The sequence below is a fragment of the Carcharodon carcharias genome, chromosome 9 (genome assembly GCF_017639515.1).
Source record: "Carcharodon carcharias isolate sCarCar2 chromosome 9, sCarCar2.pri, whole genome shotgun sequence".
NCBI classification, from domain to species: Eukaryota; Metazoa; Chordata; class Chondrichthyes; order Lamniformes; family Lamnidae; genus Carcharodon; species Carcharodon carcharias.
The window spans coordinates 146,217,723-146,238,234 of record NC_054475.1 but is presented as its reverse complement, the minus strand read 5'-3'; the positions used below and the strand labels follow the sequence as shown (position 1 = coordinate 146,238,234).

The 20,512-nt window shown below is 38.9% G+C and overlaps 1 protein-coding gene across 4 annotated transcripts in view; it reads right to left on the bottom strand.

Annotated features, from left to right (window-relative positions):
- Positions 1–5,747: 5,747 nt before the first annotated feature.
- LOC121282541 (AMME syndrome candidate gene 1 protein homolog) overlaps positions 5,748–20,512 on the bottom strand; it is a 142,005-nt gene continuing 127,240 nt past the window's right edge. The window contains exon 6 of one of the 4 annotated variants that reach the window (XM_041196276.1): positions 5,748–5,973. In XM_041196276.1, the coding sequence (XP_041052210.1) occupies positions 5,970–5,973 (4 nt within the window). In that variant the 3' untranslated portion in view covers positions 5,748–5,969. Of the gene's footprint in view, positions 5,974–6,341; positions 10,535–12,451; positions 12,498–20,512 lie in introns of those variants that run through there. The other 3 variants (XM_041196275.1, XR_005944065.1, XR_005944064.1) reach the window with 3 other exon arrangements.

The window sequence follows — 20,512 nt, the reverse complement described above, 5'->3', positions numbered from 1 at the left end:
AATATATATTAATGATTTAGATGAAGGAATTAAATGTACTATCTCCAAATTTGCAGATGACACAAAGCTGGGTGGGAGGGTGAGCTGTGAGGAGGATGCAGAGATGCTTCAGTGTGACTTGGACAAGCTGAGTAGGCAAATGCAAAGCAGATGCAGTTTAATGTGGATAAGCGTGAGGTTATCCATTTTGGTAGCAAAAACAGGAAGATGGATTATCTAAATGGCTATAAATTGAGAGGGAAATGTGCAACGAGACCTTGGTGTCCTCGTACACCAGTCGCTGAAGGTAAGCATCCAGGTGAGCAGGCGGTAAAGAAGGCAAATGGTATGTTGGCCTTCATAGCCAGAGGATTCAAGTACAGGAACAGGGATGTCTTGCTGCAATTATACAGGGCCTTGGTGAGACCATACTTGGAATAGTGTGTAGTTTTGGTCTCCTTATCTGAGGAAGGATGTACTTGCTATAGAGGGAGTGAAGCGAAGGTTTACCCGACTGATTTCTGGGATGGCGGGACTGACATATGAGGAGAGATTGAGTCGATTAGGATTATATTCACTAGAGTTCAAAAGAATTGGGGAGGGTGGGGCAGGGGGCGGTCTCATAGAAATCTATAAAATTCTAACAGGATTAGACAGGGCAAATACAGGAAGCATATTCCCAATGGTGGGGGAATCCAGAACCATAGGTGTCAGTCTGAGGATACCAGGTAGACCATTTAGGATTGAGATGAGGAGAAATTTCTTCATCCAGAGAGTGGTGAGCCTGTGGAATTTGTTACCACAGAAAGTAGTAAGGCCAAAATCATTTAAGTTTTCAAGGAGTTAGATATAGCTCTTGGGGTGAAGGGATCAAAGGATATGGGGAGAAAGCGGGAGCAGGCTATTGAGTTGGATGATCAGTTATGATCATAATGAATGGTGGAGCAGGCTCGAAGGGCTGAATGGCCTACTCCTGCTAATTTGTTTCAAAACATAGGGATGCAAGGTGTGTAGAAATTACACTTACAGCAGTATTATGTTTATCAAGAGCGGTTTGGCAAATTTTACTGTGAATTATTTGCACTATCAAATGGGCTCCAAATATCAAGTTTAATATATTTGCAATAAGGCTAAGAGAAATGAAAAAAATTGCTTTGGAACATATGAATATAACAATGCTTATGGGTTAACATTGTAGGAATGGTACTTTATATACCAACAGATCTTATATAATCTGAATGACAGTATTGTTTGGAGTTTTTTTATAGCAAATTATTGAAGGCTTTATCTCATATTTCATAATTAAATATTTTTGACTGCAAATATACATCCTGTGGCATTGCTTACAGGTTTCTATTTATCATGGTTCCACAACAATCTAAACATAACTGGATTTGTACAGCATTATAATTGAGCAAATTTACTGAAGCAATACATCACAGGTGAGAAGTTATGCAGCATTATGAATAGTTAAGCCTCTCAAGTGTCAAAGCTAATATTTACAATACTATTTACCAACTTTGCAAAACTTGCTTAAAATGTGAAATTTTTGTACTTATTTACATTATAAGCATTTTCGTTCTACTTCCCAAATTAGAATGCAGCATTTGCTCAATTTGTTCCACCTTTCTCCCTATTTTATGCAATTGAACTTGTTTCTTTCTCCAGTTCTCTCTATGCCTCACCATGCCTTCTGAACTCACCTTATCCATGTGGCCCAGCACCTGCTTCTTAATGCTGTTCACATAATCTGCTGACCACCCAAGTTCCATTCCTGGCCCTTATAACATTGCTAATTCTAACCCTTGCCTGACCAGTTTTGATGAAATTTGGAAGTCACTGAGCTCAACCATCTGTGAAGCATTAGAAGCATCATTTGGTAAAGGTGGAACCCGCAACATGGATTGGTTTGGGACTTAGTTGGCTGAGATCAGAACCATTATCAATGCAATAATACAAAGCCTGTATGATGCAAAACAAACCTCCAGCTAAAACACTGCACAACCCAAAAGTAGCTAAGACAACCAGGCAAATGATAGGGAATACTGTGCAAATAAACAATGGATCAACTTATAGCAAGATATCCAAATTGCCTGAGAGAATGGAAATCTACGAGCTATGCATGAAGAGATCAAGAGGGCACTTGGTCCTCCATCACCAAAGTCGACCCCCTAAAGTCAGCAGATAGTGAAGTATTCAATGACAGAAACAAACATATGTCCCGCTGGGCTGAACCTACTGTTGTACTCCAGGGAGATGGATATTTCCAAGTCTGCACTTGACACTCTCCCGCAGCTTCCTGTCATGGATGAGTTAGATGACAAACCTTCATCACTTGAGCTCAAGAAGCCATGGACTGCTTAGCAAACAGACACCCAGCAAGGATAGAATCTGGTCAAGCATTGGAAGTCCTATCTATTACCACACTTTAACGACCATCACCTCCTCTATTGGAGGGTAGGATCCGTTCCACAGGAGAGGCGCGATGCAAAAATCATCACACTATACAAAAACAAAGGCGATGACTACAGGGCATCTCACTCCCTAGTGTTACGGGAAGGCTGTTCCTAGGGTCATACTTATTACTTGTAGACCGAATGTACTCAAACAATGCAGTTTCCATGATGGCAGATCTACCATGGACATGATATTCCCAAATGTCAGCTACAAGAGAAAAGTATAGGGAACAGGGCATACCTCTACCTCACTTTCATAAAGCTCACTAAGGAATTTAATACTGTCAACAAAGCAGGACTCAGCCAATTTTCCCCAAAATTTTGTAGTCCACCAAAGCTCCTCAGTCTCACCTGCTCCTTCCATGACAAATGCTAGAACTGTTTAGTTTGATGACTCAACTTCCAACAAATGAAACAGGGCTGTGTCCTAGTCCCCAGTTTGGCATCATCTCTATGCTCTTGATCTTTGCCTTCCCTGCAGATATAGGAGTCTACTTACATGGCAAGCTCTACGATCTATCAAGACTGAAAGCAAAGTCAAATACATGTTGTGTCCCGATCAGAGAACTCTTCTATACTTGATGCTGTGGTGGTCCCCATTAGGAAACTCAGCTACAAAGACTTGTTGATTGTCTCTCTCATAGCTGTCACTTGTTCTCCCTGACTATGAGCATCAAGAAAACCATGGTTGTGGGACAAGGTCCATCTCTAGCTCTGATCACAGAATCACAGAGCAGAAGAGGCCCTTCTGCCCATTGAGTCTGCACTGACACATGAGAAACACCTGATCAACCTACCTAATCCCATTTACCAGCACTTGGCTCATAGCCTTGAATGTTATGACATGCCAATGTTCATCCAGGTACTTTTTAAAGGATGTGAGGCAACCCACCTCTACCACTCTCCCAGGCAGTGCATTCCAGACCGTCACCACCATCTGGGTAAAAATACTTTTCCTCCTAAACTTCCTGCCCCTCACCTTGAACTTATGTCCCCTTGTGACTGACCTTTCAACGAAAGGGAACAGCTGCTCCCTATCCACCCGGTCCATGCCCCTCAATCTTGTACACCTCAATCAGGTCGCCCCTCAGTCTTCTCTGCTCCAATGAAAACAACTCAAGTCTATCCAACCTCCCTTCATTACTCTTACTAAACAATACCCCACTGGAAGTGGTTAGTAAATTCTGCTATAGTGGGTCCAGCGCCAGACAATCTGTCTCTTGATACACACTATAGGGAAAGCAGCTCCACCTTTGGCTAACTCATGAAAGACTGGCCCATAGGACCAAGGTGATGATTTAAGGCCTCTGTCACAGCACCTTGTTGTACGGCTATGAAACATGGACAACTTACAGTTAGGAAAATAAACCCAAAAATTTCCACCTTTGTTGTCTGCAGCACATAAGGGTATACGCTGGCAGGACAAAATCATGAATGCCTCGTAAAGACCATAAGACTGTAGGAACAGTAGGACATTTGGCTCATCATGTCTGCTATGCCATTCAATGCGATCGTGGCTGATCTGATAATCCTCATATCCACTTTCCTGCCTTTTCCTCATAATCCTGGATTGTGTACCTCAGCCTTGAATACACTTAAACCCAGCCTTTACAGCCCTCTGTGATAAAGAATTCCATAGATTCACTACCCTCGAAGCGAAGAAATTCCTCATCTCTTGTCTTAAATGGGCACTTACTCTGAAATTATGCCCTCTGGTCCTAGACTCTCCCACAAGGGGAAATAATCCCTCAGCATCTACCCTGTCAAGCCCCTAAGAATCTTATATATTTCAACCAAGTCATCTCTCATTCTTCTAAATTCCAATGAGTACTGTCCCAACCTACTCCTCATAATAAAATCCCTCTATACCTGGGATCAACCTAGTGAGCCTTCTCTGGACTGCTTCCAATGCCAGTATATCTTTCCCTAGATAAGGGGACTAAAACTATTCAGTACTCTAGGTGTGGTCTACCTAGTGCCTTGTATAACTTTAGTGAAACTTCCCTATTTTTATACTCTACTTCATTTGCCTTCCCTATTACCTGCTGAACTTGTATGCTAGCTTTTTGTGATTCATGCATGAGGACCCTCAAATCCCTGTGCAGCAGCTTTCTCCATTTAAATAATATTCAGCTCCTCTATTCTTACTGCCCAAGTACATAACCTCACATTTTCATATTATATTCCATCTGCCAAGTTTATGACTACTTACTCAACCTGTCTATATCCATCTGTAGACTTTTAGCATCATCCTCACCACTTGCCTTCCCACCTATTTTTGTCATCTGTAAACTTGGCAATAGTACATTCACTTCCCTCATCTAAGTCATTAATATATATTGTAAATAATGGTGGCTCTAGCACTGATCAGTAGCACTTGTGGCAGAACCTGCCTCTGAAGGATTGGCCTCTTCAACTTTCAGCAAAGGTGCACCATATGAAGACACCGCACCTGAAATGGATCGTGTGCTGTGTCCATCATCTTTCGCAGATAGAAGGATGCCGACGATGACTATATTTAGTTGCACAAAGGCACACTATATTTTATGAGAAAGGCCGCAGTGGAACTAGGAAATTAAACTATAAAACTAAAAACTACAAACATTGTAACTTCTTAAATTTTTGGCATCTCTGCTACTTTTCCTTTAGCATAATGCAGAAATATATCTGACTTTGGTCTAAACAATTTTAACAAACAGCCACACCCAAATCACACTTCCAAGACATCCCCCTCAAAATAGATGAAAGATTTAACAAAAAACATATACTGAAACATAACTGCAGCAAACTCTGAGTGTTTTCATTGACTTTAAAAAGTCATTATCTGGAAGGTCCCAGATTTGATGACTGGTTAGTTTTGTCACTTGACCTTAGTCTGGACAGCAGTGATTTTGATGGGCACCAAGCAAGCTGGGGAGGAAATCAGACTACTTCTCAATCAATATCCAGTGATCCCTAACTGAAAGATGTTCAGGGATACAATTTAGGTCACAGCAGGTCTCAGCTGTAATGCATCCCACAAACAAACCTACACACACATTACACAAAGATTACACACAAACTTCATCAATTAAACTACACTCCACCATGGATCAACACAGTGGTATAGAAGTTGTGAATATGCTTTAAGGCAGTGTGGGTTACAGAAAGGCTATGCAAGAATACTTGTAAATGTAATACTTTATGAAACTATTCAATAAAAGGAGCCATTTGTTTCAACACTTATATGTGCTTTTATTGATAAAAAAAATTGTGGAGAAAATGCCCCACATATTTCACTAAATATCCTTATAGATTCCCCCACACCCCCCCTCCCCTCCAATAATCTCGAGTTTAGAAAAAGTCACTGTAGATTTCTGCAGGTTCTGGAATTCACGATGTTCTGATTGTATGTGGACTCGCTTCACAGAGCATTGGTAGGTGGACTCCGTTTGCTGTAAGTCCATTTGGATCCACTGGTACTGTTCATACTTTGTGAAGTGGTATCGCTCCCAACTTGAGTGGAAATACTTTCAGTGCCTGCTACCTCCACCATCACCTATTGTACAACATTTAAAAATAAAGTCCATTCCATCAAATAAATTTCATTTCTAATCCACTAAACCCACAATATTTAGCTATTGTGAGGTTTTTCTGGAATCTGTTCATAACTAATATAATATACATAGGCACATGAAACACTCATTTCATCCTGTGTACCAACATAGAGACCAATTAAGTATTAATCTTAATATTTTATTGGGTAAATGCTTTAAAATGTAACAATAGTGTTAAAACTACTACATTGTTCCACAATCCATGTCTCACAGACCCACTGATCATTTTTATTATAAAGTCCCTCCCCCCACTTTTTGACTTACAACCATATTATAAATGCCCATTTCAACAATCATCACACAAATAGTAATTGCAAAATTTTAATGTGGAAGGAAGATCTAGTCATAATGGAAGGGGGTTCTTCACATATACTGTGGTGCCATTATTTAACAGTTACTAACAAGAAAAAAAAAAATTTGGGCACAAGCTACACCAGGTAGCCGTCAACCCAACATCACTGTAGCATCAGTAGGTAAATCAGTCTGCTGGTGACAGTGTTAACTCATCTCATTTTTAACATATAAAAAAAACACTAAAATAACTTAGAAACTAGATCCAAAAATTCTGAAAAGAATCAATTTCAATGTACAAAAACTGTCATACATGTGTTGTTACAAAAGTTTGAAACACAACTCTCTCGCTCTCTCAGTGCGATTGACAACCAGTGCAGTTACTGGGTCCAGAGTAAAATTAAGAAACAAGAGTTCAAACAACAATGGTAAAAATAATTAAACACATCTTTAGTATAAAGATTTCTTGCTGGTCTCTAAGATACAGATTAAAGAAACCCTTAGGTCTGAGAGGCACACTATGGGTCTTCTTCGATACAGCCACTGCATGGCAAAGTTACCAGTCATCAATGTTCAACAGTGCTCATTGAGAATCTTCAAATTAAACTTAATTGAATCAATGTTACTAGCAAAACCAGTTAGAAATTGTACAAAAATAAAAAACAAATTGTTAAAACCTCCTGCAGTAGCCTTGAAGGACTGGAAAGCAGGCTTAATTCACAGCAGCATTAGATCATGGCTGGAGGCATCTTTGGTTCGGTCTGAACAACGACGTGATGTAACCTCTACTGCACAACAGTATATAAAAATTGAACATGTTCAAGAGGTGGCAGGTAATGTAACAGCCCCATAAAAATATTAAATATCTAATGCTTCAGTTTAACTATTTTTCTCAAAGGAAAAAAAAAATGACCAGCATGGACACATTGTCATGCTCCTATAGCTACACACAACGAGATATGTCCCGTTCCACCACGCCATGCAGAGAAGTATTGCTGACCTCGTCCTTGCAAGGCTGCAGGATTTTATTTATTTGTTTTCATCATTATTACACTGGTAGTAAAGTTTTGTATAATATCTGCATATATCAAGATTATTCCGATATGATCTCGGAGTCAGCATGACCAGTCACGTGACCCATTCAGAGTCGTATAGCACCATTTTTTTTCCCCACTAGTGGTGAGCTCAAGGAAAGGGTGAGCATGCCGAGATGATGGACATGATGTTCAGAGAATTTCAGTAAACTAAGTTCCACTTGGCAGCCAACAAGATTGCTCAGTTTGTGCTATTTTTTTTTTCAAAATTAAGGCAACACAAGTGAAATATAAACCATTTCTTTTGGACAATTACTATGGATGCACAACTCAAATTCTTTCAATGTGAATAATGGAAGGAGTCATCTTAAGCTGCAAATTCACACACTCAACTGGCTTTCACAGGATGGAGGCAAAATCTTCTACTGCCAAAGTCTTACCAAGTCCAAAGACTGTACCTTTAATCACCATTTCATCTACACATTTGAGGATATTCATAAGGGCAATTGATGGTTTTCTCCAACTCTGATTAAATTTAAAAATCAGCCTGTTTGAACATATCCAATAAAGCAAACCATTAATGGATACTAGAAATTGCTATAGATCCTTTACAAAGCAGACAGTTTTTACTATAGGGTCTCAAACTTAGCTGATCCTTAATAATTAGCTGGATTTTTAATAAAAGTGCCTTCAAACGAAAACTGAGGTGACAACTGATCTTAAGGTTCTAATATATAATTAATGTTGGTGTATAATTACAATTATTTCAAAATTACATAGCCATATCCATGGCTAAAATTTAAATAGATTCAAAGTTAATGAAATAATAGGTGGATGAGGAAATGCTATTGAGGTATCGTCTGAGATTTGATTCAACTGTTTTAATGACAGTTAATGATCTAAATTGATCTAAAACAGATTAATCTGCTCTCCCAAACCACGACAAAGGAACACTGTCCTTCAATATCAACTGTATAATAATTCCATGTACACGTAACCTAAACTCGTAATTTAGATAGTCACCTGCAGTCTTTTCTTTCCTGATACATGAATTTTTTTTTTTAAAAAGGAAGAACAGGCAAAAGTAGAGCTCAGCAAATAACACCATATTATTAATCTTCATATTTCTAACATATTTTACCATACTAAACCAGAAATTGATGATCTGAAACCTGTGAATGTTCCAGCTAGGATTTGTGGCAACTGAGAGCAGATATCTAAATTAACCCACATCTGATCATCCTGTTTTCCCAAACAGTTCATTTAATTGGAAAATTCGCACGGTCATAAAAAAAACTTTGCTAATTTAAATTTCAAACCCTGACCATAAGTGGCTGTGAAAAGTAAGTTTTACACAGATGTGTTGGGGGCCTCAGGTTGCACAAATACTCCACGTTAATAATTCCTGAGTTATAGCACCTTGCTTGCCCAGTCACCTTGAGTCTCAACTCCCTCTTTTCCAGTATAATTAACAATGCCTCACATTGACTAATGCAATCGTATTTAAGTTCAAAACATAGAAAATTATGTTTAATCATCTATAAACTAAGCAGCTTAACTCAAACTATATTGGTTTTACCAAAGATTACAGGTATATAAACAGGTGCTCGAAACAAAGAATCACAGAAGGCCTTGCTAACAATTGGAAAAAATTAAGCCAATGTTTAGTTTCCTAGAAGAAATTCCACATCCGTACTGTTTTTTTAAAATACTAATTTGGTCAGAAATTGAGCTGGGAGAATTAATTTTTTTTTGAAGAAATATTCATCATTCTGCTGCACTGCCAAAGCCAAGTTAAAATTCAACAAATGGCTGATTATACATTTCAAAGGTGTTTCCTTATAGCTCCAAGATATGCATATTGGGTATACCCATCTTCATGGAAAGAAATTCTAAATCTAGTCATTATCTTCACTAATTCAAAACTAAGTGCCCAATCCCAAAGGAAGTACTGAACACAGAATATATGGCCTCCTAGGTAGTCTTATATACCTTCTTTAAAATAGAAGTTTCCATTATTCCTGGGGAAAACAGCAAGTAGGTAGAGACTGAGTACACAAACGCCAACACAATGTTGTGCAATTTTGATCTGCATAATTACATTTATGCACTTTTAACCCATAAATCAAATTAAATTTAATTTCACTCCATGCAAGTTTTTGAAAAAAACTTGAGTTTTGTCTCAAGTTCCATAATGAAGTCTTTCCCCACAAGGAATAAAAAACTGCATTATATAGGAATTTTATTTATATAATATATACCTACCCACATATGCACACACACACACACCCACCCACCCACATATACACTGCCATATGGTATGAGGCATATTTTTGATTACTTTTCACCTGATAAGTATACCCAATAACAATTCTATGGTGGAAATTTTGAGAAGTATCTCAGTCATGGGAGGCTAAATGCCTATTGAGTACCACACTTAATAGTTTGATACTTGAATAATTCAATGTAGCCCTTTTTATAAACTCTTGTTATCCTCTGAAAGCTGCATTTTAAAACAAAAAGGTAGCTAGTTTAAAAAAGTCATTCATACTAAAATGTTGAGGATGACAAAGGAATTTATGCCAATCAAAAGCAGCAAAGCTGCAATGATGTATAACTCTTTTACAGCATTTGAAACTATATAGTATACTGACTTTTAAGAAAGTTTATCCAATCATTAAAGAAATGGAGGTCTAATATCTGCCCAAAAACAAAGGTACTATTTGAAAAAACTGTTCTTGCAACTTACAGCCTACCTCATTTCAACTCTCCTTCCATTCAGCCACAGGTTTAGGAAATTTTGGGAATGCAAAAACAAAATGTGACAATTTCATTGGAACTTATTTTAAAAAGGCATGCTGAAAGAAAATATATTGATTCGTAATTATGAGATGATACCACCCGTTGCCAAATTGACATCAGCTAATAGCTGCATGCCAATATGGCAACGGAAACTATCATCATAAAATGGTACAGTAATAGAGATAGCTAGACCAAGAAGGGGAAGGGTCCCCTGGGAAGAGGTCCGCTGAAAGATCAAGTGACTGGTCATGCAAGTCATTGTCAGGAATAATGGTTGTACGGTGGTAGAGGGTGTGCAATGCCATTCTGGTAGTGATGATGCTGGCGGTGAGCTAGATACTCTGAGTAACTGAGTGTCATCTTTTCACTATGGTACCTGCAGAGAACAGAAAAAAAAAAGTTCATTAGAGATTTTTTAAAAAGCCTCATAAAAGCACTCAACCAATATGTTGAGCATCCCCATTATGGGTATTTAGACTGCAAGATTATCCTGGGACACAGGATCTCCCTTCCACACCAAATGAATCAAAAAAACTAGATTCTGCGTTCTTTGAAAGGAGGATAATACAGGAACAAAGGTACTATATAACTGAATAAAACAATTCTGGTTTTGGCAAAAAAGCAAATAAGGATTAGTGCTCTAGATCTTACCTCAAATTCTTTATACCAAGACAGCAATTAACAGCTCTATGTTCCATCTATGCCTGGTATTGTACTGTGGCATTCAAGAAATCCGATTCTCTTTTCTGCAACCTTGGTACCACATTCAAGTGTCAATCTAGTTTATGTTCTCAAAGTTTACTCCAGGACTTGAATAGAATATAATCTAACCTGACTGGTTCAGTATCGAGTGAGTGCTACGTTGGTGCTGTTGCCAGCTTTTGGATGAAGTGGTAAGCTGAGGTCTGAGGGGCAGGGACGTTCTCTTGCTGTCCCAAGATTTACCCTGCAACCAACACCACCCCAAACGTATTAACCTGATCATTTATTACATTATTTGTAGGGCTTGCTATGCATAAATGTGCTACCATAACAGATTATACCATAAAAATAAATCATTGGCTGTGAACTGTATAGGGGAATCCTGAGGGCATGGAAAGCGTTATGTAAATACAAGCTCTATTTACAGATGGCTGGAATTGAACAGTGAAGCTGTACTTGAACTTCAAAGTTTGGATGATGTTTAAAATGGTGAAGGGTAAATCCCCAAATATATCTATTTTACCCATAATTACCCTGTGCGTAATCAACCTTTATCTCATTAAATTTTTAACTTTCGCAATTCTGATGAAAGATCAGAGCTGAAATTTTAACTGTTTCTCTTTCCACAGCTGCTACCTGAACTGCTGAGTATTTCTAGCATTTTCTGTTTTTGTTTTATGCAAATATTGCAAATCAGTAAAATGAAAATTCTAAGGATTGTTATAAGTGACACCAAAATTATAGGAACAAGAACTACTGTGAGTTCGACACTCCAAATTCACTACACAGTTCCTGTCACTTTGCAGCTGGAAAGGAAAATTAGAGTATAGATATTACCATAGCCTTTTAGTATTTGTGTCAACACTTACAAAAGACAGGAAGCAAAAGAAAGAATACAATGGTTATATTACATACAAACATACGAATTAGGAGAAATAGGCCACTCGGCCCCTCGAGCCTGCTCCGCCATTCAATAAGATCATGGCTTATCAGATTGTAACCTCAACCCCACATTCCTGCCTACCCGATAACTTTTCACCACCTTGTTAATGAAGAATATATTTAGCTCTGCCTGAAAAACATTCAAGGACTTTGGAACAAGACTCAAAACCCTCAGAAAAAAATTTCTCCTCATTTCGGTCTTAAATGAGCATCTGCTTACTTATAAACTGTGACCCCTAGTTCTAGATTCTCTCACAAGAGGAAATATCCTCCCTACATCCACTCTATCAAGACCCCTCAGGATCTTAAAGATTTCATTCGAGTCACCTGGTGCTCTTCCAAATTCCAGTGGATACAAACCAAACCTGTCCAACCTTTCCTCATAAGACAACCCGCCCATTCCTGGTATTCATCTGGTAAACCTTCTCTGAACTGCTTCTAACGCATTTACATCTTTCCTTAAATAAGGAGACCAGTACTGTACATTAGTGCTCTGTATAACTGAAGCATAACACCTCCCTACTTTTATAATCAACACCCCTTAGAATAAATGATAAAATTCTATTTGCTTTCCTAATTATTTGCTGTACTTGCATACTAACCTTATGATTCATGCACTAGGACACCCAGATCCTTCAATCTCAGAGCACTGCAATCTCTCACCATTTAGATAAGCAGCTTCTTTTTCATTCTTTCTGCCAAAATGAAGAATTTCACATTTGCCCACTTTATATTTTATTTGCCAGATCTTTGTCCATTCACAACCTTTTTTTTTCATTCAAGGGATATGGGCTTTGCTGGTTAGGCCAACATTAATTGCCCATTCCAAATTGCCCTCGAGGTGGTGGTGGTGGTGAGCTGCCTTCTTGAACTGCTGAAGTCCTTGTGTTGTAGGTACACCCAGTGTTATTAGGGAGGGAGCTCCAGGATTTTGACCCAGCAACAGTGAAGGAACTGCGATATAGTTTCCAAGTCAGGATGGCGAGTGGCTTTTGGAGGGGAATTTCCAGGTGATGTTCCTATGCCCTTGTCCTTCTAGATGGTAGTGGTCATGGGTTTGGAAGGTGCTGTGTAAGGAGTCTTGGTGGGTTTCTGCAGTGCATCTTGTAGATGGTATACACTGCTACTACTGTGCACCGGTGGTCCTTATGTCTCCTTCACAATTTACTTTCCTTCCTATATTTCTGTCATCAGCAAATTTAGCAATCATACCTTCGGTCCTTTCATCCAAGTCATTTATATAAATTGTAAAAAGTTGGGACTCCAGCACTGATCCCTGTGGCACACCACTTGTCACATCTTGCCAACCAGAAAAAGGCCCATTTATGCCAACTCTCTACTTTCTGTTAGCTAGCCAATCTTCTATGCCAATATGTTACCCCACCATGAGCTTTTATTTTCTGAAATAACCTTTGATGTAACACTTTATCAAATGCCTTCTGGAAATCCAAGTACAGTACACCCACCAGTTCCCCTTTATCCACAGCATATGTGACTCCTTCAAAGAAAGACAATAAATTGATTAAACATGATTTCCCTTTCACAAAACCATGTTGACTCTGCCTGATTGCCTTTAAATTTTCTAAGTGCTCTGTTATAACATCTTTAATAATAGCTTCTAACAATTCCCCTATGACAGATGTTAGGCTAACTGGCCTGTAGTTTCCTGCTTTCGGTATCCTTCCCTTTTTGTATAAAGGAGTTACATTTGCCATTTTCCAATCTAATGGAACCTTCCCCAAAAGGAGGGAATTTTGGAAAATTAAAACCACTAGACACTTTTTTCAAGACCTTAGGATGAAGTCCATCCGGACCTGGGAATTTGTCAGCTCACAGCCAAATATTTGCTCATTATCACTTCCCTGGCGATCGTAATTTTTCCCCAAGTTCCTCTCTCCCTTCCATTTCCTGATTTACAGCTATTTCCAGGATGTTACTTGTGCCCTCTATAGTGAGGGCCGAAGCAAAATACTTGTTTAATTCACCCGTCATCTCCTTACTTTTCATGATCAATTCCCCAGGTGCACTCTCTATAGGACCGATGCTTTGTTAAGTCTTTTCTTATTTAAATATCTATAGAAACTCTTACTATCCATCTCTATATTACTAGCTAGCTTTCTCTCTTACTTTAATTTTTCCCTCCTTCTTAATCTTGTCATTCCTTGCCGTTCTTTATATACTTTTCAATCTTCCGACTTGCCACCCATCTTTGCATAATTATATCCTTTTTCTTTAAGTCTGATACTGCCTTTAAATTTTTTTTAAAAAAAAAATCATGGATGGTGGGCCCTCCTCTTGAAATTTCTCTCTCATTGGAATTGTGTACTCTGAAATAACCCTTTAAATGTCTGCCACTGAACCTCTATTGACCTATCCCCTAACCTCATTTCCCAGTTCACTTTAGCTCTGCTTTCATGCCCTCATAAGTGCCCTTATTTAAGTTTAAAATACTAGTCTTAGACACACTCGTTTCTCCCTCAAAATGAATGTTAAATTCAATCATATTGTGATCGCTGCTACCTAGGGGTAGTTTCACTATGAGGTTATCAATTAATCCTACCTGGTTGTTCAATATTAGGTCTAGTATAGCCTGCTCTCTGGTTTACTCCAGAACGTGCTATTCTAAGAAACTATCCCAAAAACATTCTATAAACTCACAACGCTACCTTCGCCCATCTGATTTTTCCACTCTATATGTAGATTAAAATCCCCCATGATTATTGCTGTACCTTTCTGACAAACTCCCATTATCTCTTCTTTTATACTCTGTCCTATCGTGTAATTACAATTAGTGGGAGTGGTGCACAGGACCCAAGTGACTTCTTGCGTTTATCATTTCTCATCTCTACCCAAATTGCTTCTACATTCTAGTTTCTTGAACTTAGGTCATCCCTCTCAAATGTGCTAATACCATCATTAATTAACAGAGCCACCCCTCCTTTTCCTAGCTTCCTGTCCTTCCTAAATGCTACATATCTTTGAATATTCAGATCCCAATCAATGTCATCCTGTAGCCATGTCTCTGTAATTGCTATCAGATCATATCTGTATCTATTTGTGCTATTAGATCATCTGTTTTGTTTCGAATGCTACATGCGTTTAGATAGAGCCTTCAGTTTTGTCCTTTTATTATTTTTGTAATGTCTAGCCTTACCTGCCGATTTACTCAGATTTGTACCCTTTGTCCCTTCCTGTCATGGGCTGTTTATCATTTCCCATATTAATACCTCTCTCTCTCTGGCCTTGTCCTTAATCTTTGGTTTACCATATCTTCCCGAATTTGATCTCTTGCCCCCCCTATTCAGTTTAAACCCTCTCTACTTCCTTAGTAATGTGGTTCACGAGCCCCAGCACGGTTCAGCTGTAGACCGTCCCGACGGTACAGATCCCACTTTCTCCAATACTGGTGCCAGTACCCCAAAAACCAAAACCCAATTCTCCCACACCAGTCTTTGAGCCACGCATTCATTTCTCTAATCTTATTTGTCCTATGCCAATTTGTACATGGCTCAGGTAACAATCCAGAAATTATTGCCTTTGAGGTTCTGCTTCTTAATTTGGTGCCTAGCTCCTCATACTGACTGTGCAGAGTCCCTTCCTCATCCTCCCTATGTCATTGGTACCTACATGGACCACAACTACTGGATCCTCCCCTTCCCACTAAGTTCCTTTCTAGCCCTGAGCAGACATCCCGAACCCTGGTACCAGGCAGGCAACACAGTCATCTGGACACTCACTCTTTGCTAGAGGACAATGTCAATCCCCCTCACTATACTGCCCCCTATTGCCACAACATTCCTTCTTGTTTATTTACTTGAATGGCTTCATGCACCATGATGCTATAGTCAGTTTGCTCATCCACTGCTCTCATCCAAATAAGCTGAGAGAACCTCATACCTGTTGGACAATTGCAGAGGTTCACAATCCTGCTCTCTGGATTCCTTTACCTGTCTTACTTGCAGTCACACCCTCCTGCCCCTGACCAAATCAGAAGACCCTATCCTAAATGGTGTGACTGCTTCCTGGTACAAAGCATCCAGGTAACTTTCTCCGTCCCTTATGTGTCACAGAGTCTGCAGCTCAGCCTCCAGCTCAATGACTCTGAGGCAAAGTTCCTCAAGCTGCAAACACTTAATGCAGACGTGTTTGCCCTGGATCCTAAGGTTATCCAGGAAATCCCACATGCTGCAGCCTTGACACATCACTTGTCATGCCATCCTTAATGTGTTTCAATTAATTACTTAATTATTTATATTGCTTTCTTATATATTTCATTAACCTTACCCCCAATTTGCATATTATTTTAAACCTTAGGGATAGAATAGAACTTATCAGATACTCAAACAACTGGCCCCTTTCCCTGCAATAACCAATTCCTACAGGGTGAGAAAGATAGAAAAGGAGACAAACACCTCCTTCCCCCCCCACTTAACCAAACTCCAAGTCTTCACTCAGTTAGCTCAGCTGCACTGTTTGCCTTCTACATTATTTTTAAATCCCTCCCTCCATGGGCTCACCCCACCCCATCTCCATAATCTTTCTATCCCTCCCACTCCCAACTCCATAACCTCCTTCCCCCCCACCTCCATAATTTCCTCCCTCTCCTTCCTGAAATTTCCTCCCTAAACCTCTCCGCCTTTCATTCCTCCTTTAAGATGCTCTTTAAAACATAACTCTGGCCAAAGTTTTGGTCTCTACTATAATATCGCCTTACTTGGCTCTGTCAATTTTTGCTTTATAATGCTCCTGTGCTGCGCCTTGGGACATTTTATTATGCTAAAGATGCTATAAATACAAGCTGGATAAAGAAAACCTATTGCAATGTCGTTTCAAATGATTAGGCAGGCATGAGGTCTCTAAATATAAATTCTAAAGCAAAGCTTTCCATTTCAAAAAAAGCTGAAACTGTATTGTTCAATACTCAGGTTCATCACTCAACAGAAGTCAGAGCACAACTAATCTTCCCACAAATTATGAATATTTTACAGAGCTGCAAACCTATTCCACTAACGTGCAATGTGCAAACAAAGCTCTGTCTTAATGACATTGTGATTTTTCTATACAGTGAAGTTACCTATGAAACTCAAATTTGATCTACACATTGATAGCACAGCAGAATGAAATGCTCATAGACTGGGGATATCAGTGACTTGGGGTGGAATACACACAAAAACAGTTGACTTCTCTTTGCATGTCTCCCCATGTCACCAATTTACCCATCTCACGCACATTTTATTCAGTTGTCATACTGATTCAGACTTTAATAAAATCAAAATGTTATCAAAATTCTACCAGACACAGGAATTTACCATCACACTAAGCCTTGTCAGTCAGTAGGAATGCACCAAGGTTTCCAGGGGTTTGTCCAATAAAATGGAGGCAACACTTCTTCATATTCTGCCTCATTTCCATTGTACTAAATTAATGTCCCAAGAAGCTAGGGATAACACTCAATGGACTTACTTCACCTGTAAAAAGGTTTCTGTGCAATACAGGAATTTGTTGCTAGAATGGATTTTATGTAGCAACCCAACCGTACCATCAGTGTTTCTACTGATTATGACTCAGATTGCATCTAGTATTTTGTCCAAGTGACTGTATTTTATCTGTGAACTCAGTAAGTGGTAAAAAGCTAATAATCTGTGGTAACATTACAGCTAAACCCATCCCTTACCTCAGCCTCTCACTTTGCACCAGAGGTTATAAATATCCAAGAGTGGAATCTGAAATTAATAATTTCCCTTCTCCTGCTCAAGAATGCAGAGATCAATTCTCATAACCCAAATAGGGCCATGGCTGAGAATAATCAACTCAGGACAGATTAGAAATCAAACCTCTAAACTTTGCTTTGTTTTGTACCCTTTGATAATACAAAGAAAATTGACGGACTGCAGCAGTTCATCACCACCTTCTTGCAGGTACTCAAGGATGGGGAACAATTGCTGGCTCTGCCACCGACGCCCACATTCCATGAAATGATATATAAACAATTTTTGTTCCCAGTAGGACCAACAATGCATGCACTGTAGACAACTGGTATTACCTATGACAGACTGAGTCAGTCCACTGCCAGTTTAGAAAACTGCAATAATTGTTACATCAAGAATTGCGAGTAGAGAATCATAAAAAACAAATAAATTCTTGTAAGGCCCAGAGAGTAATTATAACTTTGCTTCAAGGTATTCATTGTTTGAATGTGATGGTAATTCAATATACATTATTTTGATGTATTTCAGATTTGTGTAAGAGACTGATTTCAGATCTATTTCATATTAATAACATTCCAAGAGGCATTAAAGTATTGCCATCTATCCATCATTTCCATATTTTTGTATATTCCCTTTAGTGCCATCATGTCTCTTTACAACCATATGCTTACACTGCATTAAGATAAAAACAAAATACTGCGGATGCTGGAAATCTGAAATACAAACAGAAAATGCTGGAAAAACTCAGCATGTCTGACAGCTCTGAAGAAGTCATACGGACTTAAAATGTTAACTCTGTTTCTCTCTCCACAGATGCTATCAGACCTGGTCAGATTTTCGGGCAGTAAGTCCTTATTGTTTACATTGCATTCCTTTGTTAGTTGTCAACTTGCCCACATTTACTGTCTTACACTGATCCTTTCTCTGTACCCGGACCTTTGTGCTCCCCATCTCCTTCTTTTTACTGTCCACTATTGATGATAATGCCCTTCACCATCTGTTATCCCCATCAAACAAGTTTAAATTTGCCACCATTGTTTTATTGGTCTTTTCAGCAAGGAAATTAGTACACAAAAAAGACCAATGGTAAAAGAAACAAGTAGCATTGTGGGGTGTAAGGGCAGGTTTAGAAGAAGTCTGTCTCTCCCAAATAGCTCATATTATACCTACCTTGCATGCCCTGGACCTTCATCAAAAATAAGGATCATAGTTCCATAGTGAAAAACATGGAAGTCTCCAGAATCAAATTTTAAGATTGGCCAAGTTAGCACAATATATGAGGATTTGCTCAATGAAGAAATTACAGTTGAGTATGAATAATTGCTGCCCTATTACAATTGCAGCAATGCCTAATGCTCTAGACAGTTTATTTATAAATGATGCTGTATCCTACTTAATTAGTGGATGAGAGAATCAAAGACCAGTCAAAATTTTAATGCTAATGCTAGAGGTCAGATCAACTAGGTTTGCGAGTGCATTAAAATTTACATGTCAAAAAAAGATGGTTTGCATCTGAATAAAATTGCTACACAAAGCCAGCTACACAGCATGTTTTAGCTTTCTTCCATAATTCAAAATTTTTACATGGCTGATATTCATTACAGCACCAGGTGATTGCTGAGTAATATGTATTTAGATTTCTTCATTCTGTAAACCGTGATTGTGGAATGGTGGGGGAAGTTCCCATCACGATACTGATTTCCCTTCATAGGCATTTAACTATACTTTAAGTTTACTGAATTGCAAACATTTAATCAATCTGTAATTAGCAATATTGCTGCAGGTATTTTCTTAAAACTGTTGCCTGCATCCATTACTAAACTGTTGCAGAATGATTAAACAATGCAAGATAGCAGTTTACTCAAATATTTTTCCAAGTTTGAAAACATTGGGATAAAGAAATGGAAACTCATCACACTGGGCTTCCATCTCATTTGCCTTCCATTTACACTTGCAGGGTACTTCCAGAATGAGAATGAAACTCTTCCACCTGAAATAGGTGGCCATATATAAATAGTGTGCCAGTATTATCGGAACACCTCCTGTATTATCTTCCAGGGTTTCTAACTAGTGGAAGCACAATGGTGCAACATCTAAATCGGAACCAAGAAATATGGTGGGTTCAGCTTCAGTCATAGGACAGCCTGGGTCTGCTTTGTGCTGGGGTGGGGGAACAAAGGAAGTCTAGCATACATATATGGATTTATAATAACATTTACATAATATTTTAATTGATGCTTTTATACCAACATTTAGATTTAAAATTGCCTTTGTAAACACTTATATTTGTTATTCCTTTTATTGTTGAAAAAAGACATGCTGTCAAAGCTTTTCATCTTCCACTCATCAAGACAGCTGCAAGAATGCCGAAGGGAGCAACAATTTATATTACATGAGAAAAGGGTGCTGATTGGTTGGCAAGTTGGTTCTGATGGGTTGAGGCGCTGCCATGAAGAATGCATCGGGGGCTACTGTCCCCATGCTTTTGTTCAATTCATAAAAGGTACATTGTCTGGACACATTCCTTTTGCCTGCAGCGGACAGATCCCTGCATACAAATGTACCTCCAAGCAAGTGTAAGTGAGCCACATTGTGAGCCTAAATTGATTGTTAGTGTAATTCTTAGCACACTCAGGATCGTTCAGCAAGTGCTGCCCAATCATCGAATCACATCTAACGTTACACACCATGTTGAGTTTTGCAAGCATGGGCTGGTTGAGTACAGTCAGTGCTCTGCTTATTGCAAACAGTTGAAGGGATGTGCTGTGTGATACAATCCAGTTGTCAGGACGTCGTACCGCCCTACGTGCCTGGCAACAGGCCAGCAATTAAATTCATATGCCACATTATTCATTTGTATGGTAGGCAGAACATCTTTTTGGTTTGACATCAGCAACCCAATAGTGGAAAATTCCATTTGTCTTGCTACTACATAGTGGCAACATGAAATGGCCAGCTTCAACTCTGGCTCAAACTTTTGAAGTACTTTACCCTTCTAGGGT